The 21,024-nt window shown below is 39.7% G+C and overlaps 1 protein-coding gene across 2 annotated transcripts in view; it reads left to right on the top strand.

Annotated features, from left to right (window-relative positions):
• MAP3K7 (mitogen-activated protein kinase kinase kinase 7) overlaps window positions 1-6,454 on the top strand; it is a 36,446-nt gene extending 29,992 nt beyond the window's left edge. For both annotated transcript variants that reach the window (XM_026038390.1, XM_026038391.1), the window contains 5 exons: window positions 50-158; window positions 1,968-2,054; window positions 2,893-2,954; window positions 3,509-3,624; window positions 5,179-6,454. In XM_026038390.1, the coding sequence (XP_025894175.1) occupies window positions 50-158; window positions 1,968-2,054; window positions 2,893-2,954; window positions 3,509-3,624; window positions 5,179-5,359 (555 nt within the window). In that variant the 3' untranslated portion in view covers window positions 5,360-6,454. The remainder of the gene's footprint in view (window positions 1-49; window positions 159-1,967; window positions 2,055-2,892; window positions 2,955-3,508; window positions 3,625-5,178) is intronic.
• Window positions 6,455-21,024: the final 14,570 nt, after the last annotated feature.

Genomic DNA, 21,024 nt, shown 5'->3' on the forward strand with positions numbered 1-21,024 from the left:
TCTTTTGGCTTCCTTTGTCATTTAAGTTTGTCATGCTTTGTCATTTCAGGAGAGCAGAAACAGCAGTAGGTCATCTAGTCCTAGTGTGAGAATGATCACTACCTCGGGACCAACCTCTGAAAAGCCAACTCGTAACCCATGGACACCTGATGATGCAGGTGATGCTTTGTTCATTAGTTCACTTTTAGTCTGTAAAATGTTTTATATATTTTTTTCCTTTGATTTTTGTTGTGTGCTTAGACATTAATAAAAGTAAGCAAGTGGAAGTGCCAGTCTGTTTTAGTACTGCTTAAATCTAATCTTAAAATGATTGCTTTGTTTTGCATACTGAATACAAGAATTTTTAATGTGTGTTATATTGTTACATACACACATGAATACTTTTCCCTATAACAAATTATTGTTCACTTACAGTGATGCTACTATTTAGTGCAGATCTTTGGGCAGCATTTTTTGGCTACTTTTGTGTAAGGAATGAGGGGAATAGCCTTCTTGCAGCGTTTTAGTCTAGCGCATTTGTATGGTGAATGCACAGATAAAGCTTTCTTTGCTCTAACTTCTGGAATGAGGTGTTCCTTAGGTGAGTGTGAACTAAAATACATTAATTTTCTTTTTATGTGTGTTCTAATTTTGCTTATGCAAAATACACACTTGCCCACAAATCATTGTTCTCAAATGAATCAGTAGTGTGTTTTCAGAATTTTACAGTTGCGTCACTTATGAAATATGCTTAAGAGCAAATGTACTTTAATTCCATTTTAAAAGTTGTAATGCATATAATCATGAAAAAGATTGACTGCATTAAACTACTGGATCCCTACAAATTAATTTTTAGAATATAAATAATTGCAATTTTGCTTTGAAAATGCAGATGCTAGTCTCTAAGTGCCTTAAATTCTGCAGTATTTTGGTGGTGATCTGTTTCATGTTTGGGCTGATGAGACTTTGTCATTCTTTTCCTGTAAGTCAACTGCAAAATGGTAATTCTCATATCAACTGATATTGCCCCAGCAGGTATTTTAGCAAATATAGAGTGATCATGTGTGCAAGATAATGCACTTTTCTTTTCTCCCATGTTTCCATGTGAGGAGAACATCCTCTTGGATTTTGTTTCCATACTTTCTTCTTTCAGTCCATTCTTATTTTTCACAATCTCACACTCTGCCTTTTATCACATAATGCTCAGCCCCTCTTTCCTCTGCCCCATGTCCTTAGTTGTGTAACTTAGGCTCTGAGTTTCCTTAGGCAGTGTGCACTGGCAGGGATGGCTGCCTCGTGCAGGGACGAGCTCTTACACGTGAGCTGAATCAGTAGCACTTTGGGAACTGAGAGCTGCTGATTCCCTGCCACTGCAAAGGCACCATGTCCCAAAATTTCAGCCCTAAGTGCAGCACAGAACTAGATGAAAAGTCAGGTCCATTACTGCCAATGGCCACTTGCCATTACTGTGGCAATTTTCTTCCACACAAAAATGCCTCACTTATGCCTAGATACATGCAGAACGTGCCGTGCATGTATTTTTTCCAAGTCAGGTTTATGTAGTCCATGAAGGATGGATTGTTAACAAAAGGTTCTTAAAGAAATAATTCTGTTTTTGTGTAAAAGAGAGACTACTATTAAATTAGTGACACAAAATGATAAAGGAGAGCGAGGTCAAATCTGGACAATCATAGGGAAAAATTACAATTCTGTACTACAGACCTGAAACACTCAAGAATGTAATCTCAAGTATTTTGCATGTCTTGATGTATTTGAAACATTGCACTAATTTCTGTAGCAGCATGCCCTGTATGGCAATTGTCTAATGTAGGGAAGGACTTTAGTATTGTTCTGATTTAAGACATTGTGGTGATTAAGTATCTGCTTTTAGGGTTTTTTTTTCTCTACCACCTTCCAATTTCCTTACAAACATGCACTTAACCACTGTTTCTCCATTCCCACTCTCTTATTTCTGTTTCCTTTTGAAGCTGCTCTTGGAGATAGCATAGTCTTTGAGGGCAACACCTTAGTTTCTCTACCACGACTACTGTGTGGCAGGTGCTTTTGGGGTATGGGTAAGCAGCCCCTTTTTTTTCCCCACCTACCCTCCTTCATATGATCCCCTGGTAGAAGTAATGCAGCTATGAAATCAGTAGTTTTTCAATCTGTCTTTACTCCTGTGTTTCTTAAAGCTTAACTGTAACCTTGTGCTCCCTGGACTGTCATTTACCAAAAAAGAAAAGATCTGTAATTCAGAAACATATCTGGAATGAACAAGCTAGAGAAACCCAGTGGAATTGCAGTGTAAGAAGAGAGCAGCCAGGCCCAGGAGGTGATGGATTGGTTACTGGGTTCCTTGCAACCCACAAAATGTCTCTGCAAAGCAAAGAAGATGCCCCAGAGCATGTTGTGAGGAAGATATTTGCAGTCCTCACGGGGAGTAGGTTTCAAAACTGAGCAGGGAGTTGTGCTTATTTTATTTTGGTGGAGCTGGTTTGCATAGCTTCTAATTTTAAAATCATTAGATGCACGGGCTGGCTGGCTGATCCTTCATAAAAAATAACGGAATGGCATTTTTTTTTCTTTATAAACAGAGAACAAGATTGCAAACTGTAAAGAAATAGTATTTTTCTTAAATCTTTGTGCTGTTACATGGCTTCTAGAAATGTAGATTGATAACATTAGTCTTTATTTCTTCTTGGTGTAGTAGACCATACGTTTGAAGTTCACATTTACATCATCAGAAAAACAAATGAAGTCATCTGCCTTGGATTTGGAACGCTGATATTTCCATTTGCCTTTCCACATTCAGATTGCATATATTTGTGAAATGTTTCAGTATTTTTCATGTCCTTTAAAAATCAGATTAACTCGTTTTGAAACTATGTTGAAGTTTTCTTGGTATTGTTACAGAGACCAATGGGTCAGATAACTCCATCCCAATGGCGTATCTTACGTTAGATCACCAGCTACAGGTAATAAATACATACTGTAGTTAGATATTTTTATTCACATTAAATTTTAAAGCATGAATTGTGAGCTGAAACATAGTGGCACATGTTTACATGCTGTCTAAGTTTTGACCAAGGCTAAAAAAAATATATTATGTAATCCAAGATTGATTGACTCAGATTTGATCAAGCTACTAAAAACAAGCCCTGGGAAATATGATCCCTAAAACCAAATGAAATCAGAATTTGACTATCAAAATAAGACATTGTTTACTAGGGTGTTATTAGGTGAAACCTTTGTATTCACTTTATTTTTTTTTTTTCTGTGTGTGATCAAACACTCCTCCAATTATGATTCCTTGTTAACAAAAAGAGATTGAGATGAGTAATGGCAGGTTTGAGGTCTGAGTCAGCTTTGACATCAGTGCTGTAAAATTTTCCACGGCATGGTTTAACACTTATTTTTAAAAGCTTACTAGTTTCTAAAAGTTGATACAAATGTATTTCAGACACATTCTAACACAGTATGTTTTGGGATATCAGTTGATTAGTTTTTAACATGTCTGATTTATTTTCAGCCTCTAGCACCATGTCCAAACTCCAAAGAATCTATGGCTGTGTTTGAACAGCACTGTAAAATGGCACAAGAGTATATGAAAGTTCAGACAGAAATTGCATTGCTGTTGCAGAGGAAGTAAGTGAACTGTTTTGTTCCCTTTTTGTTCTTCTGTATGTTTCTTTCAGATTAGATTATTTATGGGAGCATTCTTTTTGCCTTTCTGAAGTAACATTTCATAGAGTATAGTTGTTTCGTAGACCTAACCTTGAAAATACTGAGCTCCTGACCATGCATTATATGTTCAGAGCAGGTGATTGAAAGTTCTAATCAACATCAGCATTTCCTTTTGGATGGGAGCTGCATTAAAGCATGTCACATATCTGTGTATGTAGCAAACAGTAATGTTTACCTCATCTCAAATAGATCTCCTGTGTTAAAGAACTTTTTAATTTTATTTCACACCCTATCCAGGAAGAGTTTTCCTCCAGTAAGTTTTCCTTAACAGTAATATCAGTCATATGGCAATAATTCATTAACATGATTAATTTTCTCTTCTACTGCTTTGCTGCTAAAACATTGTTGGCAGCTTGCCTTCTTGTCACTTCACAAACAAAGGATAAAACAAAATGCATTCTACTTGCTACAAGAGTTTTGTAGGATAATTCTTAGCAGGTTTATCTTGTTCTTCTAGAAGAGCTACTAAAAATATACCAAACACTTTTATGGCATAAATTAACTGAAACAACCGTTTTAGAGATCTGCCACATTCTGCTTTTGACTGCTTTAAAAAGTGCTGCATACATAACAGTGTTTCAGTAGAAAGTTACCAAAATTCCTGCAATGCTTTTTGCAGGATTTAAACAACTTCTGCTCTGGCAGAGCTTGTTAACTTAGACTGTGAGAGTTTGTTCAGCACAGAATCGTATTACTGCAGCCTTGAACATTTACATGATGAAATCGTAACAGAATTTTTGAGATAGCTCCAAGTATGGAAGCGTTAAATGTTCTGTAGGTGAATACTTAATATTAAGGGAAGGAGCAATTTATGGGAGAAAACAGAACTGCAACATCATCACTTTATTGAGATTAAACAAAAGTAGACAATTTGTTTCCCTAAAATAGTTACTAAAACATTTTGACCATTTATTGCACTAATGAGCTGAAATTACAGTTGTAAAAATAATCTACTCGATTTTGCTTTCTGCTGGACTTCAAGAAGTTCAGTTTCAAATAGAGAAGTGTTTCACTCTAAAGTTAACAGAATTGTTGTAGATCTTCCTTTTAAGTTGCAGCTTTAAGTTTTTAAATATATATGAGGTCAATCAAAATTAAACTTAAACATATTGGTAAATTCCTATGTGGATTTGTAGGTGCTGTAATGTAACCTGTAGAATTGCATCTGAAATCCATTACAGAAAGGATAATTTTAATGGTTGAGATTGTGGTTTTCAGCAATTTTAAAGCTTATATGTGAATTAGATTTGAAAGAGCACTTTTCTTCAGACTACAGCAAAGAATAGATTCTTTTTTTTTGTGAACTAATTTCTTTTGAGAAAATATCACTAGCCATGAATTCAGACTAATTATTAATAATTTAAACATGTGAAGTTGCCTGCCTGCAAATGTGAATAGAATAGATATGACAAAACCTTTTCTTTTCTTCTTCTTCTTCATCTTCTTAAACTATAGACAAGAGCTAATAGCAGAACTGGACCAGGATGAAAAAGACCAGCAAAATACATCCCGTCTGGTACAAGAACATAAAAAGCTGTTAGATGAAAACAAAAGTCTCTCAACTTACTATCAGCAATGCAAAAAACAATTAGAGGTCATCAGAAATCAGCAACAGAAACGGCCAGGCACATCATGATTCCCTGGGACCTTTTGAATGAAAAAATATGCACAGAAAAGACTGCCTTTTTTTTTTTATTATCCCTTATTATGACAACTCATGAGTGTTAGCTTCTTGGTGTGGTCTGTATTTGTCTGCTACACTTATAACATCGTTTAATTTTCCTTTTCCTTTGGTGAACGTTCAGTTCAACAGGTTAATCAAATCAGGTGAGAAAACAGCGACAGCGACTTGGATCAACAGCCCTCAACTTAAAGCAAGTGCAGTAAGCAGTGGCTGTATGCATGCTCCTTGTGTGAAGGCTAGCCTAACAAGTGTTAAAGCAGCTGCTAACTCGTAAGATCTTGTATTTAGTTTTTGGTGTTACCTCGATAAGAGCAAAACAAAAACTTCCCTGTTCAAAAATGGTTTTGTTCTAATGTCTCATCTCAAACAGATTTACAGTAGCAGTTCTTTTCAGGATTTAAACATGCAGCAAGCTGCAGAGATGATGTTGGCTGACCAGAGTAATTCATGATGCAGAAGTGATGCCTTTTACCTGTAGACGTAGTGTATTTTTTTTTTCCCCCACATGCAAAATGGTAGTCAAACTGATGCCAGCATCTTTGGTTCAGTGCTTGATAGCCCTGCATTTTTGACAAATATGTTTCTTGTAATCTTGCATTCATAAAATATTTGAAGTAAAAAGCTGTATTTTCTTCACTTTCTTTGGGGGGATAGTGTGTAATTTCGTCTGATTACTGGGCAAAGTTATGGGCAAAATTTCATCTGATCACTAGGCAAAGTTGGTCTCTTGCATAAATGAAAGAAAAATGTGTGGAAAGTGTCTTTAAAACCTTCAAAGCTTTTGTCCTTCTAGCATCTTTGGAAGGAAGTTGACAAAGACAGGTTTTTATGAACTTACTGCCTTAATATCATTTATTGGATTTTCCTTACAACTTATTTGCTGAAAAATACTTACATAAATGTGAATAAATTTGTTTGGGATAGGGAGAGAAGGGTGTGGGGAGATGCATTTATTTTAAATAGTACATGATGAAACAGACTTGACTATGCAAATAGCGGAAGCTATTAAGAAAATGAGGGAAGTGGCTTAGATCTCTATCAGGAATCTCAGCTATTCCACTCATTTGAACATAGTTCAAAGCAAGCCCACCACAGAAAGCCTGCTGCTTTTGTGGCTGAAGAATTGCACTTAATGAACTGAAGCAGAATGTGTAACGAATGGGATTGTTAGTTACCATCTAAACATGGGAGAAAATAACTTTGTTTGCATTGCATATTGATTATTTGAATTATGAATTAACTTTTAGCTGGTATAAAAATGAGGCACTTATTCAAGGAATAGTTTCTCAATATATTTGTAAGCTCTTGGCATACACATTTGGGGTGAGTTTTTAATAGCACTTTTGCAAAATGAAAATAGAAAATTGAAATTTAGCTGCCAAACCCTCAGAATAGGGATAATCTAGATTTTGATTTGTGCTGATACAAAGTGAGTGGTTGTTCAGAGGAGGCCATGAGCAGAGCTTGGTAAAATATTACTGGTAAAAGTCTCAATATTTTTTTTCTTCCCCCACTTTGCCTACCTGATAATAAACATAAATAATACGATGCTTATGTGTGAAAAACAAAGATGAAGGGCAGTTTCCTGAGCAGTGTCATTCTCTCTTAAAAATAAATCTGTTGTTGGCAAAGCTGTACGAGTTAAAAAAACCTTCCCTCCATTTTATTTAAATAAAGGAAGGGTTATCATTCCCCAAACCTTAGCAGATAATTTGATTAGTTAGCTGAAACTGATATTGGGAGCAACTTAAGGGCACACATATTTATAGCAAAATGTAATTGGCAAAGAAAATAACTCCAGTATTAGGAATAGCACAAGTTATCCAAAGCATTGCTGTTTGCACACATCTGTCCATCTACCAAAATGGACACCGTGTTCCATAGCTTGTTTAACATATGCTACCCTACTTCAAGCTTAAACATAAATGCTAATGCTTGACTCCAGATGCATGGTTGATCATTACATATACAAAATCATTTACTGGGACAGTTTTTATGGTTTGCCTTCTCATTAAAACAGAGATTCTTGAAGTAAATCAGTGTAGAATGTGAAAAGTCACTTAATTTGAATAATGGAATTGAACACAGCATTAGCTTAATGGTACATAATACAAAAGTCGCTCCTAACAGTCACAGCTTTTCAAAGTTTATATTAAAAAGAGTCTTATACTGTGACATAAGTACTGTTATGCCATAAACTGTGGAATTGCTCCCATTTTCAGTAGTTAGGTTGTATTGCTGTTCCTATGATGTACAAAGGGAATTTGGAGTTTGGCTTTTTTGTATTCAAATTGTCCCTTTCTTAATTCCATCAGAAATTATTTGCCCTTATTTCTCAGTGAGGTGTTTGGTGTGAGCAAATTTGTATATTCTAAAAAGCTATAAAGGTAGAGTATGGCAATTTGTGCCAAGCGGAGTTTAGCAGCTTACCTTGCTAGTGGCTTATCAGTTTCATAAGACACTTGTTGTAAGGTTGTTTACAAAAGTACTTTTACTTTTCTGTTAAGCTATATCAGAACCGTCAGGAATCTTTTCATGTCCACTTATCTCCAGTTAAAGCCATTGTTCAGATCATGGAGGTGAAACACCTACTTTTGTCCTGACACTGCCTTCTAAAAAACATAACAGGCTCTGCTTTTTGTTAAAGAACGTGTTGTGTAAGATAATATGTAATTGAAAATACGCATCTGTATACTACCAAAACCACTTTTTTTAGGCTTTTTTTTCTTTTTCTGATGAGAAGCTGAAGATTGTAATTCAAAACTTGTACATAAAGTGGTGAATGATTTTTATATGATTCAGGAATGAGCAGTGTGGCTTTCTGCTACAGGGTTTTATTACTTCTGTCAGGAATTTAATTAATAAAAGCTGAGAGGTTTCAACAAGCCTGTAACACCCCCGTATGTGCCAGGGCATCCTTGGTTGGCAATGGCATCCCACGCTGGGTGGGGGCTCCTCATCGTGCAGTTGTTCCCACCATGGAAAGAAAATTCTTCTCCGATAAGCTCTTCCCTTCCTGCGTGCCCAAGTGGAGCCCTGGGTGAATAGTTCTGGTCATAACTGGATATGGAGCTATTTTAAGAATGCCACATCTTCAGTATTAATGGTCTACAAAAAGTTCTTTCCTTTCACTGTGCAATTTAGACAAATTCTCCTTCCTGTAACTTTTCTGCTTTATTCCGTATGTATTTAATTGTTAGAGAGTCTCTTCTGCTATACATGCCAGCAGTTATGACCTGTTAAATATCTCCCTGCCTGGAAAGAAACCAAATTTTATTTCAAAACTGTTCTGAGCTCCTTTGACCAGCTTGGGCACTTTGGGTGCCCTGTTCAAACATGCAGGCAAATTAGAAAAACGAAGGGCACCAAAGGGTGCAGCAAACGTGACTCTTCAGAATAGAAGTTCCCCCATACTGAACTGCCAGAAGAGAAGAAAGTAACATATGTGTGTGGATACACATACACACAAACACTGTGGTGTGTTTATTCTATAGGTACAGACAAATGGCTGTACAACATTATATTCTTTTTTTATTTCCAAAAGCCTGCTGAGCAGAGGCAAGTGAGCATTCTGAAGTTGGCTTTTATTTATGGTTCATGAAGTAGTGGTTTAATGCTGTGAGGATGATGTTCCAGAAAGAAAGATAAATGTGGATATGCATCTTCAAGAAGGCACCTGGGTGTTCGACATTTTTCAGTTGTTACCAAGTAAGGCCCTGGAAAGGCTAACCTAGGAATCCGTGGTGATAGCCTGAAGTCCTCTGCCTAGGCCTGAAGAGCCCCACAGCCTGAGCCTGTATCTACATTTGCCAAACCATCACCACAGACGTGGGGCCGGGACCGTCTTTGCTCGCGCCATGGAAGAGTCCTTGCCTGTCGGTCGCCGGACCCTCCTCGGACAGCTGTCCCCAAAAAGCTAAAGCCAGCCTGTGCAAATCAGGCTCCCGTTAAAGTTTCTTACATCATCATTAGCCACGGGGAGAGGAGGCGCCTCAAGTGGCTCATGAGGCAGGAGACAAAGCTAATTTGGTTTGCTCGGGGAGGCTGGCCGGGGCACCGCAGTGCTGCCAGGCCCAAATTATCCCCATCGTGAAGTGAACTCGTGGCACCCAAGCAGGGGGCACTGGGAGCCCTTCTGTTCGGTGCAGCTTCGCTTTTAAGTAAGAGCAGAGCACAACAACGCAGTGTTGCTTTCTCTGCGGATAAGTCCATAGAAACCACTCCCAAGGTATCCTTGAGTGCTGGGAGCATTTGTGCTCCTGGCTTTAAGCTGTATCAAAAGCTTGAGCTTTAGGGCGAATTTTTTCACTCGTCAGAACTACTGTGCTTCAAGGGATAACTTGGGAGGATTTTTCTTTGTTTAAAAAATACCTCAATAACCAAAAAAAAAGGGCTGAGGCCAGGGCTGTACTCCATATATCTCTGCTGTGGAGGTCAGGGCAAGGCACTGGTAGGTGCACAGAGATGTCTGATAGTGTCCTACCAAAGGAGCAGCACGGTGGGAGAAGTACTAGTAGGGTAGAGATTTTGCATTTGTTTTGTGGTTGTTTTCCTGAGTGTTTAGCCTTTACTTGTTTTATTTTTGATTGTTTATTTTTTGAGGGAGCAAATGTTGTAACAGTAAAGTGACTAATCTTCAGAATATCATCGCTAGGAAGAACAGAGTCTAATGGTGGATGTTTTAAGCTACAGAATTTTAAGCAACATTTGCCTGAGTGGTTGATTTCAAAGTCCCTTTCTGAAATTAATCAAAATCACAAAATATCCAAAATTTTCAAGAAAAAGGACAATAATAGCAAGAAAAAAAATAAACAGATTTTGTAATCAATATGTCATGTTAATCCAGATTTCTAAAATTGTCTGGGCAGGGAGGCAAAGAGCTTATTATTCTCATAGAAGGAGATGATGAAGGGAAACCACCCCTCAATCCGTATCAGAGCCTGAAGGGACATGCAGAAGGCTACATTCTTCTCTCAAAGTGTTTGCTATTTCTCTGTTTACAAGAAAGCCTGATTTATCTTGTAGCCTGCAATAGAAGAAAGCTTCTTACATTGATGTGCACCTTGCATCTTAAGGTTTCTTGGTTTGAATTAGCATCTTGTGCCAAGGTTGCATTTTTCCTGATGACATTTTCCTGCACACACACACGGATGAAAACATGTCTTTGTGTTAGAATTGGTTAAGTAAGCTGAAAAATAATACCATAATATTTAAGAAATCACTCATGAAACAAATCAACTCTCCGTTCTTGTGTTGTAGTATGATCCCAAGTATCCTGCCAAGAGCCAGCCTTGCCAGGTCCCAAGAGCGTTTTTGCTCACAGGATGAGTCTGAAGGAGCTGAATGATTCCAAATGTCCCAAAGACAGTTTTAAAAATCCTGAGTATTCTCATTCAATTTCCTTCCTGTTGTGGAATAGACAAACATGAAGTAGCTCTAAAATACACCTAAAGTACAGAGTGTTTGGGCAAGACACACATCTGGATTCAAGCCTGCACCCCAAGAACATTCTCCGATCGAAGATATTTGCAACATGATCGCAACAGATTAGAAGGGATTCTTGTCACCACCACGCTCTTTGCCATGGTATCAAGCCTGATTGTGCTAAGCTGAGAAGCGAAGACAAGAAAAGCAGCTGCAACCAAAAGCAAGTCAAAAATTGAGTGCAGCATGAGTGCTGCTGTGGTTTGTTGAATGAAAATGTGTTGTATAGTATGGCAAATGAATCACAGGCTGTGCTGTTCACTTACTGAGTTGGCAGAAATACAAATCCCTTAAGAATCAGATGATGAACAGTAAGCACTTTGAGCTCTCTTGAACCTTTATGATCCAGTGTCTGGTATTTACTTGAGCTAATGTTCCCAGGGGTATCTGCTCAGACCTAATCGTTGTTGTGTGAGTGATGATAATGCACTAATGCCAGCTCTGCTTTCTTGGAGGCACAGCAAAGCTCAGAAATTTTCAACATGATTGAAAATCATCCGCAACTCCGAAGACCTTTTGTTGTTGTTGTCATTTTACTCTGAAGAGACAAGAAAAATAAATTACAGCTTTCTTTGTAACTTTTGAAGCTGGATGCGCTTGTCGGGGTCGAAAAGCCTACCCAGGTGTATCAAAGATAGTAGTGAGTGGAGGAAAGTCCCATTGCTTGGAGCTTTAAGATGCACAACCTTCTCCATAACGTGTATCATGGTCATAGAGGAATGGTGATGTTTTCACTCAGCATATGGCTTGTCTTTCCATATTGACCATGGAGCAGGTGACTGAAGGGGTGGAGGGGATATTAGCAAACGCACTGTCTCCAAGCAGGCTCCTTACAGGCAAGGGAGAGATTATTATAATTTATAATTTAAAGCAATAACCTAATTTGGGCACCTGAAGTGGATAATGCGGTATATTCATCTCTATTCCTTTGGAGTCAGCCTCTTCATGGAGTATAGATGGATCTGGGAGAGATTATTCACAGATGCCTTGCATTGGCATTAGTGAATACCGCTCAGAATTCCCATTTGTCGCACTCTGGAGCCCATAGCAGGAACAAAAAAGAAAAACCCAAAAACAAAAACAAAAAGAGAGAGAAACAGAGCTGTTGCATACACCTACTTAACCTGAGTCTGCTGCTCTGTTTCTGATGTTGAATATGTTCAGGGCCTGATGCCCTAATAGCTACATTTGTAACTTATATGCAGTTTACCTGATCAAAGTGCTTAGCATGGTAATTTATATTAACATCAAGGCTAAAATTTTGAGATACAATAGCCTTTTTTTTTTTTTCTAATTACACTAGAATTAATTGCATGAACAGCAGCAAAGACCATGTCTACCCTTGCTGGGTTTCCAAGCAGGCTGCAGGAGGAGCAACTATCTCAAAAAGCAGGAGGGGTGGTAGGTTGTGGCAGTGATTTTGCAAGATGAACATCTAGGCTAATGTCACCAATTCACAGTAGCTAGTAGCCTAGAGAAGAAAGGCCCCCTATCCAAATCGTTTTCATCAATTGCATTGTGGGGCAAGGATAGATCTCATTTCAAGCATGGGAACATTAACCTCAATTCCCTCCCTTAAGTGAGTGTGGAGAAACAAGAGGCATAAGCAAGGGAAATAGGGAACAAAGGGGAACAAGGTTGTTAGCATTGTCATATGGTCTCACAGGCAACAGTGTATTGTAAAAGACAGCAACCAGAAGACAGGAACTTACTTGGCAATGTGTAGAGCTCAGGTAGTAAGATTTACACTAGTGACTGGATTTTCACCAAGTTTTAGGTGCACAACTCTCGGCCCAGGCTTATAATAATAAGCTCTTAACTGGAGCCCCTCTTGCAACAAATTCATAAGGTAAACACAGCAGCAAAATACCACAGAACAATCTCCCCAGGTAATGCTGTGCCTGTGGGAAGCCGTTAAAGGAAAAAGCTACAAATGGGGTCATTAGCCTCTTTTTTTTTTTTTAGCTAATTATATGGGTCTTGCATAGTATTTCTTACCTGAAGGTTTCAAATGACTCTACAAATGTTACTCAGCATTATTACAGGGAAGCGGAGGCCCTAGAGAGTAGGGCTGTCCCTCCAAAAGGTCAATGCCTAATTTGGGAATAAGACTCAAGTTTCGTGACTCTTCATCCAGTAATTTAACTAGTGGGCTCCAGTGATTCTGCTCCTGATCCGCTCGGCAGCACCACTCAGGAGAGGTTCCCCGTACCAGGCTGGGCTGGAGAGCGTTAAGTGCTTTCTTTCCTCAAACCGCTCTTTGCAGCTGAGTTGATTAGTCTGACACAAATGGAAGTTAATCTTAGCCAACCAAACCAAACCAGTCATCTGTTGTTCTGAGCACCGGATGGCAGTGAATGAACAAATGCTGCTTTCGGACACGTGCAACTAGAAGATCTTTTTGTGTGAGACTGGGATTTACTACGTTAAAATTTTGCACACTGCCGTGAAAGAAAGGGCCTAAAGCTGTATTTCCACACACAGTGCACATATGAAGGCAGAATTTCTCACCAAGTTCAAGTTCGTTTCTTTCTGCTTAAACCTCAATAAATGCAAGCTCATCTTCCTTTTGTGAAATCCAGCAGTGGTTCCGAAGCCTTTAGATAAAATAAATTACTTTCTTATGACACTATTGAAATAACTAACAAAAATTAAATAAATCTCCCTTTCGTTAGATCCCTAGGGAAAACTTTCAAAGCTCTACAAAATAGTAAGTGTTGCTAGTCTCTAGATTTAGCTTCATTTCCCTTGGCTCCCTGGGGGCCCTCATCTTGAAAAAAAAAATGTGGCCTGTTTGGCTTGGGAAGCCAGGATAAACTGGTTCTATTAAAATAATTTAAAAAAAGGAAAAAGAAAAGGCGCTGCCAGGCTCAGAGCTGCCTAAATGATGGCTCATTTAAGCTAGCAGCCTTTTGTTTTCTACATATCTAATTATTGACCTTGTTTGTTAATTTTGCTAAATACATGTTTTTACAGATATACAGATATTGCTGTAAAAATAGATCTATGGTAGACACAAACTAGCCACTAAATTCAAGTGACATGAAAATGAAAAAATTGCTATTCCAGTCCCTATTTTACATCTTAGTGGACAAAAGCAAAATACTTGCACTGCAGAAGTGGTAATACTTACATGCATTTTTTCTGCAGAAATTCTCTGTGTCAGCTTTTCGGTAGCCAAGACCTAGCATTTATGCTGGCAGAAATAAGGCTGGAGCTGCAGAAAGCCACAATAAATTTGGAAAAGGTAATTAAACGATACCCAGACTGCCTGCAGAGACAAAATCACATCATGCTATAACCTTCATCCCAGGTATAAATAGATTGTGAGTGTCACCTGAGAGCTTGGTGGCAGAATGCTGCTGTTCTGCAATTGCACAAAGAAAAATGTCTCCTTTTTTTTGTCCCTTTTTTACATTTTCAAACATTAAAAAATGCTTTTATATAAAGGATTATGCCTGGATGTTCTTCCTTTACAACAGAGGGAGAACAAGAACTAGACAAATGAGGCCCAAGGGTTCAAGATTTTAACAAGAAAATGACCACTGCAGCATTTAGAGGAGAGGAAATGTCACGGAGAAGGTTGGCAGAAGAAATGCGCTAAGCGGCTCAGCGCTAACAGAGCTGATGTTTTTGTACCAAGACTATAATTTTGGTCTTCTCATTCTATGAGATCGTTCATTCTATGATGAAGTTGTTCCTTCTTCCTTCCATGCTTTTCTTCATTCTTTTTAATTGCATTGTGTAACCTCACACAGGCAAGCAAGAATAGACAGATTATTAAGACATGGAAATTATGTTAGCAGGTATGAGATGTTTGGTGATTTCATATTTACAGCTGGCAGTTCTTTTTCATTTGTGCCCTGGTCTCTGTACTTGCAGTAAGCACTCAAGTTTTCAAGTTCTTTTTCACAAACCCATGTAATAGAAAAATGCTTCTTTTAATACAACCTGGATTTTTTCACATAACACTATATATATATATTTATAGATAGAGCTTTTGTATTGCTGCTTGTCTTCAAATACAAATTTCCTAGAAATTATAGTGGGTGTGTAGATGCTTAAAATGGAGAAAAGAGGGAAAATGGATGGAGAAAATGAATGTTTATAAAATCAATGTAATTATTGCTCTAAATAGAGGAAAGAGGCAGAACTTACAAAGTAGTTTCTTGGAGGAAAGCAGCAGCTGCCTCTTCAGAGTGGCAGGAGCATGACTCCATGTGTGGAGCCAGGCACGTTCCCAGGCCTCTCTGTAGCTCACAGGCCAACAGAGGAAGCTCCAGCATCCCCCAGAACTGATGGTGACTTCTGCTCGCTGAGGGCAGAGCACAGCAGAAAGCCTCACGTTGGAGCCGCCTGCTCCAGAGCCCGCCAAATCTGGGTGCTCTGCTTTCCAGCTGCCATGGGAATGGGAACAGAAAGGCTCTGCAATGGTGGGGGGGAAGCCAAATAACCTCGTTCTTGCTTTTGTGCAAGGCAATTTTTCCACTGCATTAACATGTCAGAGTGCTGAGGACCTCGCACTTGCTAACACTTTCCGTCTTATAATTTCCCAGTGAGCGATGAATTTGGTGCTCCTGAAAGCTGTGATTATGCAAAAATGCATCTTTTTTTTTCCTTCCCCTGCCCCTGGAGGAATAGCAGCGCTTTAGAAGATGGATCTGTGCTCTGCGGAGAGCACTCCGGGCCCGGCGGCATGAAAATGTGCTCGTCAGGGACTGCGGCTCACGCGCGCGCTTCGTTACGACACCACGGCCTGAGAGCACTCCTAAGCTAATTAAAATGCACTAAGCAGCTCGGATGTTGGTGCTGGGAGCGGTTTTAGAGCGCGGCGCAGGGAAACGCGGCGGCTGCCTCCTTTTCCCGCGGCGCCACTGGGAGGGCACGGCACGTGGGAGGCTGTTGCAGGCACAAAGCCTCTCCAATGGGTACAAAATCGCTTTGTGCCTCAAATTAGAAATTGTTAATATTTTAAGAGCAAGGAAAACGTGGTAGCTGGGGTTTTTGTGCTGCTGCAAGGAACCTGCTTAAAACTCAGGCTGACTTTGGTGACATACAGATGGGCTTGGGGGCAGGGAAAAGAAGTAGGATTAAGGCTACTGATGGCAAAAAAACCTTCAGGGTTTTGCGCATATTGACCATACCCATAGAATTGACCAAATATATTGACCATATATTGGCCGAACTCATAAAATCCCCACCTAACTTGGCCATCTGTATCTCTAGACCATTCTTCGGGATTACTCGAGTGGCCCGAAGATGTCTGCAGGACTCGTGGCTGCCTCCAAGGAGCAGGGGGAGGCCGATGGGCCTGGGGGGTGCAGTGGGAAAACCCTGGGGTGGAGCCAGGAGCAGAGCAGCCCCCAGCTGCCGGCACTCACCCTAACTCCATGGCCATATATGCATGTTGTCCTCTCCTCTTCAACCCTGCAAGATCTCAGAAAGTGCTTGGAGGAAACCAGCAGGCAGGAGTCTTTTCTCTGGGCAGAAATGTGGCCTTTTTATTACCCTAGTTCTCCCACATGGCATAAAATACAAAGGCAAATCAATCAGAGATGATGCCTCTCTGAGTTTGCCTACTTGCTCCCTTCTAACACTTCTTTTCAGCAATGCAACCTTACTAACTTTACCAGTGATTTACTTGAGCATAGCAGAAAGGAAAATGAGATGCCTTTTTGCATTTCCTTCTGCCAAATGAGCATGTAATCTCATAGACACCTACAGAAACTAGAGGGGTGCAAAGTGAATTTTCTTCTTTACATTGCAGTTCCAGGAAAGTGTATGGAAACTATTTAGCTTGATTTGCAGTCTGCATCTTATTTAAAATTTAAATTGTCTGGTGACTAGATTTCCACTTACTCTAGCAGAGCTCTGGTGATTTATATCAGTTAAGAATCAGCTCATCATTTCCTTTAAAGCTGCTGATATCATTCTGTGGTTATGAGCAATCTACAGAGCACCTGAGCTGCATTTTTAAGAGAAGAAGCCCTCAACAAACCTTCTGATAAGAATACAATGTTGAAGTGATATTTCACAGTGATAACATGGTTGATTTTCCTCTTCCAGAAATTTTAGAGAGCTTCAGAGTTATTTTAGATATAATAATCTGTTTAATAATAATAAAAGAACGTTTCATATTGTTGGTCTTCATGTCAATATATGTTTCATATTATGCTTTATGAAAAATCATTATCACAAGCTATTTCATTTAAACTCAGCATGTAAAACATGGCTATCATGGTGCTCTGATGTTCTATGAATTATTTGGTAAGCATGAAGCTTACAACTTAGCTAAAGGTTATCATCTATAATATATAGACCCTCTTGTGTTTTTCCAATGTATTTTGACCTTCTTTCTGCACAAAGGAGTAAATCATTTCATTGTTTGTACAAACTGTTATGAGACTGTGCTTTTCCTCTCTATTTTGCACCGCTTGGACTAAATGTTTAACACTTGCCTTTAATAAAATGTTAACCTGCAGGGAGTTTATAAGGGAAAAGAAATACAAGCACTTCTGTACTGTCATGAATGGTGTCATAATAGGGTGTAAAACATTACATGAATAACCATTTGGGCCCCTCTCACACTCAAATGCAGCATATGCACCTGATAGTAAAGCTCGTTTCAGGATAATTTCTATCTTCCAAACAAGAACATTTCTCCCAAGAAAACGTTTCTTCAAAAGACCCAAATGCATAGGAATCCGAGATCCGTATTCAGAAGACAGTTAGACACTTAGAAAATGAAAATGCTGATAGTTGTAAAAGCCTGAAAAGCCTTGTTGAACCCAAGCACTTTGCTCTGTTGTCACCATCCTTTAAAAATCTGCTTTTTAACTATGTATGTGCAAAGCAGAGTCAACTCTTTTTAGACTCCTCCTGTAGCTGCTAGAACATATGAAAATGAAGCAATTGGCCTCATAGCAGTATGAGACCTACACCTCCAAATCATTGGGTATATTTAAAAATTTTTTAGATCAGTTTAGTAGATCAGTCTAAACTGGTTTAGTAGACCAGTCCTACTGATACCTGATTTCAAAAAAAAAGATATTTTTTGTGTGTGTATTTGTGTTTTGTGTGAAATACCAAAGAAGCTAGGTTTTATATGGCTTGGGAATATTTGTGAAGTGAGTAGCCTCTTCACTGGAAAGGAAATTTTCTGGAAAGTTTCTCAGCACTGTAGTATTTTAGAGTTAGGTTTTGAGTAGTGTACAGTTTTCCATTATTTTCCTAATGGAAAGCGAGCATTTGTAATAACTTTCTTTACTCTTTCAATGAATCTACATTAAAGCAGGTAGGAAACATTAAGTGATATGTTATTTTAACAGAGAGATTGTTTAAACCAGAATGCCTGGAAGCACCTTGACTCTAGACAACTGGAAATCATTTTCTAAAACCTCTTTTTCAGTGAGAGTCATTTAATTCTTTGAAATCTAGGCCATTTTCAAGTCATTTTGTACAACAAATGGGACCAGCTCAATCTGTTCTTCACATTTTAGTAATTTAAAAGGACATAACTGAATTTTATTTTAATGGTAATTGCAAACTCATGCAGAAAATGTAAATGCACACTTCCCGATTAGCTTGCAGCATCAACCGTGGCTTCTATTAATGTATTCCAATTTGTAATTCTTTGCACAGTATGAGATTTGAAAGCTGTGATTAAAATTAATTAGGTTAAGTAAAGTTTATCCCCCCTGAGCACTGCTATTTGAAGAAAGAAATAGTAAAACACTAGCTACATCTGGCACCGTAGGAGGCTAAAGCATCTCGAGGAGCAGCAGCATTGCTTTTTTCAGAGGAATTGCATGCTGCCTTTTTGGCATATCCTAAGCACCATGTATTCTTTCCTAGAGGCTAATTGGGGGCCATTAAGTTACTCTTTGCCTCTTGTAAATGCTCTGGAGCTACAATATCCATATGAGCATCTGACTGATCAATCTTTGTTATAGAGTAGATCACACACATTTATAGGTGACATAATTTCTGCCACCACATCACAATCACTGCCTCACTGCAGCAGGACTTGACAGTCTGCCAGGGCAAAAAGGCAACAGAAATGCTGTGCCAAGAACCTCTAGAGTGTCCGACCCTTTCTTCTCTTGTGGTATGACTCATGATACTTTCACTTGCTTCTTTGTCTGGGTGTTCCTGCTTAGGATTTGGCTACCAACAAGGTATTTAAAGGATTATTTATTTACTTAAGAGGGAGTGTTTGGGTAACAAGGGATATAAAGGCTGAGGACATTGTACTTGCTGGTATGGGAAGGTCTTTTTGAAAGAGAAGACACATTCAGGGTTCACATACTCTGAACTGAAGTCCCAGCCCATTGGTGGGAATCACTGTGTTAACTACCTCCTGTGTACCAGATGTGATTTCCGTCACTCCTGAGGAGGCAGTTGGTATACCAAGATCTAGTCTTTTGTCTTTATTTATTACTTTAGAACGAGCAATTGAGTTATCAAATAAAATTCTTCATTAAAATTTACCTTTACTACCATTGGCATTTATCACAATCAAATTGAGGTATTAAATAAATTTGACCAAATAAACGCAATGATACTAGGAGAAAGAGAAAGAGCTTCTAACAGATCAAGAAGTAGGAAGGTGTTTTTGGAGACTGATGCTCTTTGGTAATTCAATGTCTCAGAATAACAAAGTAATTGAGGTTGGAAGGAACCTCTAGAGGTCATCTAGTTGAACCACCTGCTGAAGCAGTCACCTAGACCACATTATACAGTGCTGTATCCAGACAGCTCCTGAATATGTCCAAGCAAGGAGACTCCATGACCTCTCTGGGCAATCTGTTCCAATGCTCGGTCACTCTCACAGTCAGGAAGTTTCACCTTATATTCAGACAAAATTTCCTATGTTTCAATTTGTGGACATTGTCTCTTGTTGTGTCACCAGTCACCACTGAAAAGACTCTGGCCCCAGTCTCTTGACACTTTGATAAGATCACTTGAAGAACCACCTCCATCTCTCCATCAAGTGTCCAGAAGCAGCTTACCTGTGCTGAGATGGGCAGACTATTGCTCTTGGGATGTGATCTGTCCCAGTGCATAACAAGAATGGTATGAGCCTACAGAGTTTTGGGCCAGAGAATCCAGCCATGGATTCTCTGCAGCATCTTGAAAGAGCTGTAACTCCTGGGGTGCCCCAACCATGAGTGCCAAAGCATCTATAGACAAGCTGCCTCCTCAGACATGAACTGTAGCCAGATGATGAGCAATCAGAATCCTTTTGGCCTCAGTATTTTGAGATATTTGGAGGGCAGAGGCATGCACTTTTGTGCAGAGATGTTTTTTGTGCTACACACAGTGGGTTAGGCTGGCTACTTCCAACTAGCTTTCCAGTAGGAATCCACACAACTGCCTGGATTTCCTTTTGTGAGTTATGGGCTGGGTAGCTCCATAGGAAGTATTCCCTGCTCCCAACTGGTGCCACTAGCACCTTGGATGTCTCAACAGGATTGACCTGAGGATGACATCAAGCCAGAACAGCTTCACCTCCCACAACCTACAGCACAGAGCAGAAACAACTTCAGCTTGCACATCTCCTTTGGACACAAACATGCCCCAGGAGCCTTCAAGACCATCCTGCCCCACAGGGCTCAGCTCTGGGTTGAGTGCTCTGACTCACCCAAGAGTGACCACATAGTGACCCATACTTCAGATGATAATAAGGATCTCGCTGCTCTTGAGGCCACAGACCTCCTTGTGCTCATCCCCCAACACCACCTCCTTGTGGTTCAGCAAGTGGAGCTGCCTGATGAGCAGCCACTGCGGCAGACAGAAGGTGGAGCCACCCCTGCGAGGAAGGAGAGCAGGGTAGCCGTGGCTGTGCACCCACCTGCCTTCCATGTGCTGCACCATGGGAGAGCCCTTATCCAGCAGAGCCTTGGGCACCAAGGAGACCGGCTGGGACGCAGGGGCTCGCTTGCAACTGGCAATGGCCAGGCCATGCAGAAAAAGCAGGGAGTGCCAGTTCCTCATGCACTGGTGCCGTGTCACCTGCGCACGCTGGCTCAGAAGCAACTGCGAGCTCCTGGGCAGCAGGAAGGCATTGAGCAGCCACCACTGAAAACAAGCTGTCCTTGTCTCACCCTCCCTTAAGATATTTGTACACACTG

The sequence above is a fragment of the Nothoprocta perdicaria genome, unplaced genomic scaffold (assembly GCF_003342845.1).
Source record: "Nothoprocta perdicaria isolate Ctin4 unplaced genomic scaffold, notPer1 scaffold_21, whole genome shotgun sequence".
Taxonomy (NCBI): Eukaryota; Metazoa; Chordata; class Aves; order Tinamiformes; family Tinamidae; genus Nothoprocta; species Nothoprocta perdicaria.